The sequence below is a fragment of the Corticium candelabrum genome, chromosome 21, assembly GCF_963422355.1.
Source record: "Corticium candelabrum chromosome 21, ooCorCand1.1, whole genome shotgun sequence".
In the NCBI taxonomy this organism is placed as follows: Eukaryota; Metazoa; Porifera; class Homoscleromorpha; order Homosclerophorida; family Plakinidae; genus Corticium; species Corticium candelabrum.
The window spans coordinates 4,392,817-4,402,274 of NC_085105.1; the positions used below are offsets into that span (position 1 = coordinate 4,392,817).

The window sequence follows — 9,458 nt, forward strand, 5'->3', positions numbered from 1 at the left end:
TATATTTATCGACAGCGCGGTTTCCCATAGTTGGGCATTAAATTTACACCTAGCGTGGGTGTAGCTCTACTGAGGTCATAAAATCTGTTTTCATCTCCCATCGCCATAATCTTTCCAACTGCCGACGTCTTTCGACACACATCATGGCGCTGGGCCTTCCGTTTGCTTTGCTTGCAGCCACAATAGCTGTGTGCAGCTCTACCGGTCCTCCAACACCGTTTACAAGAGGTGACTACTATCCAGCTGTAGCCGAACCGGACGCCAGCGGTGCTCTGCGCGACATAATTCGCTACAATTCTCGAAGATATCACAGCACGCTGATCGTCAACAACAGCACGGATATCGAATTTGCCAAAGGCACCACTGCCGATGTCATGACTCCCAGGACGCGTCAAAAGTTGGACGCACTTTCCGCCAAGGTGACATCTCGCTGGTCCAACCTCGTACTCAAAGTTCTAAACGGTTGGACGGACAAATGGGTTGCAAGCGATCCAAAATCGCTTCACTACGAAGGTACGTTGGTTTAGTCTCCTCCTACTGATAGCTGCATGCAGTGAAGTCTGTGTGTTTGTGGTGTGCAGGTCGAGCTGCTGATTTTATTACGTCCGACGATGATCTTAGCAAACTAGGAGAACTCGCTGGTCTTGCGGTAGAGGCGGGATTCGATTGGGTGAAGTATCCTAGTGTAGGAGATTACATACACGGCAGCGTGTTGTCTGAAGGTCAGTCTAACCATTAGACCTATCTATGGTCTAACGTGTAGAGTTGAACGTGTTCATCTGTGTACTAACTGCATGAGAATCTGAAATAAGATACGACGAAGACGTATATCTGTATGTTGGCAATGAGTGGCTAGTAAATAGTTAATTACGTAAAGCATGTTGAACTCTAGGCTGCGCATGGTCTGGGTCTAGTAGGCAGAGTCTCTATACGACTCTGGATCTAGGCATGTGCTAAAATCAACTGCTACTATATCTATGGGCTTGATTACTTCTCCTTTTGCTAATTTTGGCTATGCAACACTGCTTGTAGAGAGCAGCTCTATAATGGCATTAGTGGCATTAGTCATAGCATGTGATACCTGCACGTGATGGCAAGTATGTAGGATTGCTTTTGGTGCTGTTGTACTTTCTACATTACACATTGCAGGAGCTGTAGGATTGCTATCTCTGGAACCACAACCATCCTCCCTGTCATCACTAAATGGGCCTTGGCCATCATCAATTTTTTTAGATGAAAAGCCTATAAGTTAAATCCATGCAAGGGAAGTTGCTGCATGTACCCAAGACTCCATCTTTTGTACATAGATCCAGCATATGGACAGCATGCGTGTTGCACATGTCCATGGTAGTTAAGAATAGTATGGTAGTTAAGAATAGTTCCCCTAAAGATAGACCCTATGGTGTGCTGACCCTATGGTGTGCTGCACCTGACTTGCAATAAAAAATCATATATAGTTAGGGGAGGGAACACCTTTGCCCTAAACATGTCCTAATCACAATTATGATTAGCCTTATTCTAGTGGCAATGCACATATGCTCCATCCATGTTTGTGATGGGATCAAATCAGAGTTTAGCATTACAATTTTTTAGTACTCTTAAATATGTAGGGTGACAGTACATATTTAAGAGTATTATGTTGCCAATCAACTTGTTTTTTCCTGAATGATGCATCTTATTGTAGGTAGCACAAACTGATAAAGTAGACCCTCACTTATTCGACCCTCTTTGGGCAAGCCACGGAGAAATAGGTATCGAACAGGTGAAAAGAATGGATAATTGAAGCATTGGAGTTTAAACTGTACTTGGAGTTCCAGTCTGCTTGTTTGAGATCCGGTAGGTACATATAGTCTGAACTATGAACATGTACAATACGATAGTGATAAAATGATTACATGAAGTTGTAATACATGTACTATATGCGAACTACAATCACCAAACTAATCCTAAAAAGCCTCCATATCTTTCATCGCCATCACTGCACGTTGTCACTGCACTTTGCGAACATGGTCGAGTATGTGAGAGGTGGATAAGCGAGGTTTGGGTAAGAAAGGGTCTACTAGTGCTGTAGTTAGCAGTGTTGCCAGCCTTCCATCTGTTGGGTGGCCAGACTGCCAATTTGTGTCAAATGCAATTATTAGACCACAACTACCTAGAAATAGAAATCAGCTGTATCCAGGAGTGATTCAGACAGCTTTTCATGTTATTTGCATGATGGCTTTCATGTATATTTTACTGTAGTCCACCTATCATGTACAGTTTGACTAGCGCTGCTCATGCAAGTCGTGCTCATGCAAGTTCTATAGTATCAACTTTAGAATTAAGGACAAAATAGGGCTTGTACTGTCGGAGAACTTCAAGGTTTGGAGGGTTTATGGCATCTGATGGTCCGCCCAAGTTTTAGTTGTAACTGTTCTAACATACGCTGTTGTTGAGACAAACCCAAAACATTTATACTGTCTCATTACACAGTTTATGGTATAGATGTGTAGGAATGGTCTCTTCATGGGGCGCTTGTCTGTTCATCTATGGGTAACACTATGTCACAATGGCCCATATATAACAAGTGGGTGTTCTAAATCAGTGTCAAGCAGTGCAAGTAAAGCTGATTTACACGAATTAAGAAGATATATATATATATATATATATGTTTAAAAATGCAAGTGATAGAATGTGCCGACTTTTGCATCATAAAGCTGTTTAATTAAAGGAGCATCCCGGAGGTATGCTTTTGGCTGCTGGCTCCGTCTTTGCTCGCTAATGGGAAATCGATACTAACCAAGTTGAGTATCTGGGCGGTATCTCAGAGCAAACCCGACAGATGTACATTAAGAACGTTTCGTAACTTAAAAACTGACGGGTCGTTTCATAAATTTCATCCACCAAGTGAAGCATTTTTGCACACCATCAGATCACGTGAGCCTTACTAATGCGATCTCGTTTCAGGAAATTGTCTCTTGGTTGTTTCCGTCGCTCCAAGAATGGTGGAAACTGTTGTGCTACTTTCAGACCGTTTAGAGACTGACCTTATCGTGTGATTTATTTCCATCCGGCAAGTTTTGAGAGAATAGGCATTTTATAAGATTCTTTAGCATTGAAAGCAATGGATGCTGTCGTCAGTCATGTTCTAACAGTTTACGAGGCATTCATCCCTATGCAGGAACACTTTTTGCAAACTGCCTCAATCACATGGACCTCGCTATTTCAGCTGCACACTAAAGCTGCGCAGTTCTCCGGACTGTTCCTTTAATGCAGTTTTGAGGTTGGACGCGATGGCACAATTACTGACCAGATGTACATACAAGTTGTACACTGGCCCGTATAGACTGACAGCGAAGCAAGCTACATGTTGTTGGGAAGTTCTCTCACATGATGAGACTTACACCTACAATCCATCCCATCATTATTTGAGGGGCCACGAAGCCAGAAACTGAGGGGCTTGGGCACCCCCAACTTTGAGCACAACTTCTATATTTGTAAGCAAACTGTACCCTCGTAGTTCATGTATTCCGATGTCCTTTCATGCCCTGCTCCCAAACTTGCAAAAGTCGCTCTGCTGCCCCTGCTTAGTAGTACTTACTATATATATATATATATATATATATATATATATATATATATATATATATATAATTGTAGGGTGACACAAGGCTGATTTTGCTGCTGAATGCTCTTCAGTCATAAGATCCTGAAGCCTTCTGGACATTCCAAGTCTAAACAAGCTAACAGAGTTTACATCCATAAATGCATCAAACAATTCGATTCTGACTGTCCTGCATAAAGTGAAGTGTCACTATTGGCTGTGTGTATGCTGTGTTCTATATGAGACAACAATTAATTGGCAAGATAGCCCCTTTTGTACTGCGTGAAGACCATTGAAAACAAGAATGTTTAGTGTTTCTTGTGATGGCTTTACATTAAGCATGCAAGTGCACCACAGGAGAAATCTGTGTAAGCAGGGAGTGAGGCATAATATAGTATGATAAATGCACCTTGTGCAAGGATGGGTAAATCATTGGTCTTTCTGTACATTTGCGACTTAGTAGCAGTAATTCATAAATATACTATGTTTATCTGTCTGTACAATTAATGTTGCTCCAGTAGTATGTTTATTGCATGTTGACACCAACTGCCACTGTTGTTCAAATTACTTTTAATACGTTGTGCACTTGTTATTGGTATTCTGCTTCATACTAACTTTGACATGATGGATGTACGCATACGTATTGTCATTGGTTGTCACTGTTTATAGTGTGCCAGACTGCAGTTGACTTGCTTTTTATTTTGGATGGCTCTGGGAGTGTGAGTAAGAGTGATTTCGAAAAAGCCAAAGAATTTGTCAAAAAAGTCATTGATTTCTTTGATGTTGGAAAGAATGCCACTCGCATTGCTGCCATTCAATATTCTAGCTCTGTGACTCCACAGTTTGAACTCGATGATTTCTACACAATGAGTGGTCTGAAATCAGCAGTTGATAGTATAGATCACAAAGGAGGATCCACAAACAGTGGTGCAGCATTAACATTTGCTAGGACAACCATTTTTCAGGAACAGAATGGTGCCCGACCTTCCAAACAAGGAATACCAAGAATAGTTGTGTTTATGACAGATGGGCGTTCTAATCGTGGTGATTTACAACAGCCTTCAATTTTGCTCAAGCAGACAAACGTCAATGTGTTTTCTATTGGAATTGGAAGCAATATTAGAGTTAGTGAGCTGGAGATGATAGCATCAGAACCACCTGATCAACACGTTTTCTTACTTGATTCATTTGATGATGTTGCAGGCTTTGTTGATCGTATGAGTGCTGTTTCGTGTGATGGTAAGCTTTTACTCAAAGTGGATGTCTGTCCTTTTAATTCTCCTTTGTAATCGTAGAGCCAGCAGTTGTCAACCCTGGTGACAATACGACTACTGATGTTGAGTTGGATGATTTCAAATATTTCAAAGCGGAGTGTACAGCATTTGGAAGCAATGTAACAATTGAGCAGCATGACTTAGTTGGTCATGTCTTTGTTTACGCATCCATAGAAGTTCAGAATCCGAGCCCACTTGATCCTCCAAGCATGGTATATAGGAATGAGACCAATGCTGTCATCAAGACAATTACTGTTCTTCTCCCCAGTAACAGCAGTACTAAGGTATGCTTTAGAATACAGTGTATTTGTATTTGTGTGTCTGATCTTCTATTTCTGTTTCAGTTAGTCTATGTGAGTATTCAAGGAAAAAATCTCACGAATGTCTTCTCACTGTATATCTATGACACTTTGTTTGAACACATAAATTATGATGCTTCTGTGATCGAAAATGTCCCGTCAGGCACATTAGTTTTCCAAGTACAAGCAGACTTTCGAAGTGGTTTTGAGTAGGCTTGATCACAGTTGTAATACATAGAGCATTGTTGAATCTTTGTTTTGTGCAGCTTTACGTATGAAATCACTGAAGGAAATGTTGACAATGCTTTTACCATTGATCCTTACTCTGGGGAGATAACAACAAACCGTCCCTTAAATTATGAAGTAAGAGAGACGTACACCCTCTCCATTCGAGCACAAGACATGCGGCTACTGTGTCACCGTGGGAAAACACAAGTGACAGTAAGAGTTCGCAAAGTTACTGTTGTTGAAGATGTATCACCGGGCCATCTTGTTGCTCAAATCAATCTTAACAAAGGGGTAAATGCTAGCATTCATTATTCCATTTCAACTACTACAGCACCCTTTAAGATCAATCAAGTTACTGGTGAACTGACAACAACTGGAAATCTGGATAGAGAACAAGAAGACAACTATAAAATTATTGTCATTGGCCAAGATGGAAAGGGTCTAACAGCCATTGTTAACGTGTCAATAACTGTTCTTGATGTGAATGACAATAGTCCGACATTTAGTCGTCCTCAGTATTCTGGCATATTTGACCCCACTCTGTCAAATGACGTGACGACAGTAATGGCAACAGATCCTGACCTGAATGAAAATGGAACAGTTCGATATCAAGTAGATATGTCAACTCATGCACGTAACAGCAGTCACAACTATACAGTAATCATCGCTGGTCATGATCTTGGCACACCAAGAAGATCTCAAAATGTTGATGTCTTTATTGACAACAGGTCTCCTTGTCCACTTCTACAGTTCTCAGTCGATGCCATTTCAGGAGTTGTGACTGCCGACACTACTTGCAGTCAGTTTTCAGACATTTTATCTTACTGAGCCAGTGTATTAAAATTCTATATATTTTTAAGGTGCTCCTGTAATAATCCAGGGACCAAAGAATATCACAGTTGAAGTGCGTCAAACTGTGTATCTCGTCTGTCTAGTTGATGGGCGACCAACTCCAAGAATATCCTGGTTCTTCAATAATGATACCATGGTTCCAGATGATTTTGTTCAAGATCCTTCAAATTTTACTATCACAGAAGTAGCACCTTTGCATTTGGGATTTTATCATTGTGAAGCAGTGAATGAAGTCGGACAAGCTAGATCTCAGTCTGCATTTGTTCAAGTTTATGGTAAGGGTCGCTGATTGTTGATTTTGATTCATTAACATATATGCCTGTGCCTGTAATTGTAGAACCCGGTGACCTCATTGGTATAATAATATCTGTCGAAGAACCTGATGACAATCTTCCTTGTCACATGTTCAGCCAGAATGAATTTGAATCTGCTCTACAGATTGTAGTCGGTGCGGATATAGTAACTACTGCACCTGATGATAATGTTTGTCCTCAGTCTCCATGCTTCCCCAATCCATGTAACAACGAAGGAAGCTGTACAGAAATTGAAAATACTTTTACATGCCGCTGCAAACCAGGCTGGACAAGCTCACGATGCAATGTTGACATCAATGAATGTGATCGTGGTTTGTACACAAGAGATTGTTGTTTCATGTTTGATGCTTAGTTCTTTCATATGTTTTGTAGCTCCATGTGTCAACGGTGGAACATGCTCAAACACTCCACAAGGTTCCTTCACCTGTATATGCCCAGATGGATACGAAGGCCATCAATGCGATCTTGTAACGGATGTTTGTGCTAACAATTCTTGTAGTGAGAATGAACAATGTGTGTCAGATCAAGGTGGCTATCAGTGTGTTTCTAACGATGATGGGGTAGTTGTTGAGATCAATGTTGATGGCGATGAGCCACAATTTATAATTGAAGAAGACATAGAATTTCAACTAGGATTAACAGGGTCACGAAAACGAAGGGCTGTGGGTGCTGCACTTGACACACATGCATGTCGAGTTCGAGTGCTTAGTCAGAAGCAGTTAACTGAGAGCACTGCACAAGTGCAGTTCTTTGTGCTGTGTCCCAATGGTGACAATGTGTCAGTGAATGCAGACAGTTTGTATTGTGACAATTTGGTTCAATCTGGACTGTATGATAACTGTCAAGCTGGAAATGATGGAAAAGTATTCAACAAGCTAATTCTAGATCCAAGGTTGTTGTAGTGACTGTTGTGTTAGAATGTGACACTGAAATTTGTTTCTTATTGCAGTGTCTCAATTCAATTATTCATAGCTGATCAAACAGGAAAACCATTACCTGCTGCAGAAGCCTTGGCTCTTGTTGAGACGAAAAATGCTATTGCCATAATGGCAGAAAAATATGGTTACAATATCTCAAGCATTAGCGCAGTTTCCCCTGTAACACTAGAAGGTGAGCTGTTACCACACCAGTTCTTATTTTAGTTTAAATTTCAATGCTGTCATTTACATAGCATCCAGTAGCTTGAGTGGTGGTGCTGTTGCTGGTATTGTTATATCTGTACTGATTATCACTGCTATTGGAATTGCAGCTGCTGTATGGTTAAAAATGAGGTGTGTCAATGTATAATCCATTGCTTATGAATTGTGCTGTTGAAATAGCTTGTTTTTCTTTTCAGGTTTTACAAATCTGAAGATTTGAAGACAGCACGTGGACATAGTAGCAATTCTGATCCGGTATATGAAGATGCAGAGTCAGGAAATGTACAGACAATTAAAAGACAAGAAAGATGTCAAGAATCTCCTGAAAACACAGTTGCCATAGAAAATGTGTATGCCAATCAATCACCAGTGAAATCAAACAGTCTCCGTGTTCCCAAACATCCGATACGCGTGTCCCAGGTACTCATTATATTTTTGAATGTGATTTAGATTAGTAGGGATGTCTATTGTTATAAAGGAGCAATTGATGCCAGGAATAAACACATCACAGATACCTTCTGCTCAGTATACAGGAATGGGAGATCTAGTCCTTTTTAATCCAACATATGGCCTTACTGTAAGCTTTTTGCCATTCTTGGCTGCTTGTCACTTACGTAATGAACAAATAGTTCTGTTCTTAGGATGAATCTCAGGCTTGGTTCCATGGTGATATAAGCAGACAAGAAGCTGAGACTCGTTTGACTGCTTGTGGAGATGATGGTGCTTTCCTTGTTCGAGTCAGCTCTAAGTCAGGTGGTTATTCACTAAGTATCAACACCCCACAACTATCCAAGCCTTTCCGACATGTCTTGATAAACAAAACCGATGATGGGACTTTCAGAGTTGACCTGACAGATAGCAGCAACATAGTCTACAACACAATTGGTGACATCATGAATCACTATACACAAAATGTGATAAAATTTGGAAATGAAAGCGTGTACCTCACAACTCCAGTCTCAAGACTAGCTTAGATGCAGTACACTGCTATTTTGGTGCAGTACACGTACTTGGAATTGCACTGTTGTACGTATGGAAACTCTAAAGTAATAGTCACAATGGCATTGGATGCCTTCTGTTTTGACTAGTTTTGGAACTGTGATGCCCTGGTTTTAGCTGTTGTCTGTATTAATACTATTGGGTAGAACTATGTAATCAGTACAAGTTTAGTTATCCTTGTGCATGTGATGGCAGCCAGTCTTATGGGCGTGTGTTGATAGGCATAGTTCCCTTCAGGGAATGACCGTACAGTTGCCTAGGAAGAATAATTGAGCACACCTGAGAGTAAGCGTACACACAAAACCCTATGTGGCAACGCGACATCATCTGCAACTTGTCTGCAACATAGTTACAACAATGCCTGTACAGTAATACCTCTGAGCACTGGAACCTAGGTAATAGCTAGTGCTTGATTTCTTCAGCCCAGCTTCAGGAGAATATGCAAACGCGGATACTAGAATCCACATAGTGCATGACTCTTAGAGAGAGGATTGCCCACAGTGTGTGTGTGTGTGTGTGTGTGTGTGTGTGTGTGTGTGTGTGTGTGTGTGTGTGTGTGTGTGTGTGTGTGTGTGTGTGTGTGTGTGCCTAGCCGACTTTGCAGAAACTCGTCTTTTAGAGTCACAATGTGGTTTTTGCAATGGAAGAGGCTGTGAAGACATGATCTTCTGCTTACGACAGGTAATGGAGAAAACAAGAGAGCACAACACCAAAGGTTTTGCAGTATTTGTGGACATCAAAAAACCGTATGACTCTGTGCCTAGAGAGGC

General features: G+C 41.0%; 1 protein-coding gene across 1 annotated transcript; it reads left to right on the top strand.

Moving 5' to 3' along the window:
- The first annotated feature begins 143 nt into the window (after positions 1-143).
- Positions 144-8,872, top strand: LOC134196884 (uncharacterized). Its single transcript, XM_062666102.1, has 14 exons — positions 144-513; positions 582-722; positions 4,253-4,822; positions 4,879-5,141; positions 5,202-5,365; positions 5,423-6,183; positions 6,245-6,511; positions 6,574-6,861; positions 6,923-7,442; positions 7,500-7,660; positions 7,722-7,821; positions 7,887-8,109; positions 8,168-8,266; positions 8,331-8,872. The coding sequence occupies exons 1-14, from the start codon at positions 144-146 to the stop codon at positions 8,661-8,663; spliced, it is 4,260 nt and encodes a 1,419-aa protein (XP_062522086.1). The 3' UTR covers positions 8,664-8,872.
- Positions 8,873-9,458: the final 586 nt, after the last annotated feature.

Bases quoted from the DNA above. Each gene is read 5' to 3' on its own strand.
- LOC134196884 (XM_062666102.1), top strand. From the start codon at position 144: ATGGCGCTGGGCCTTCCGTTTGCTTTGCTTGCAGCCACAATAGCTGTG. The intron at 514-581 runs GTACGTTGGTTT...TGTGGTGTGCAG, and splicing joins AAAATCGCTTCACTACGAAG to GTCGAGCTGCTGATTTTATT. The intron at 6,862-6,922 runs GTTTGTACACAA...TATGTTTTGTAG, and splicing joins CATCAATGAATGTGATCGTG to CTCCATGTGTCAACGGTGGA.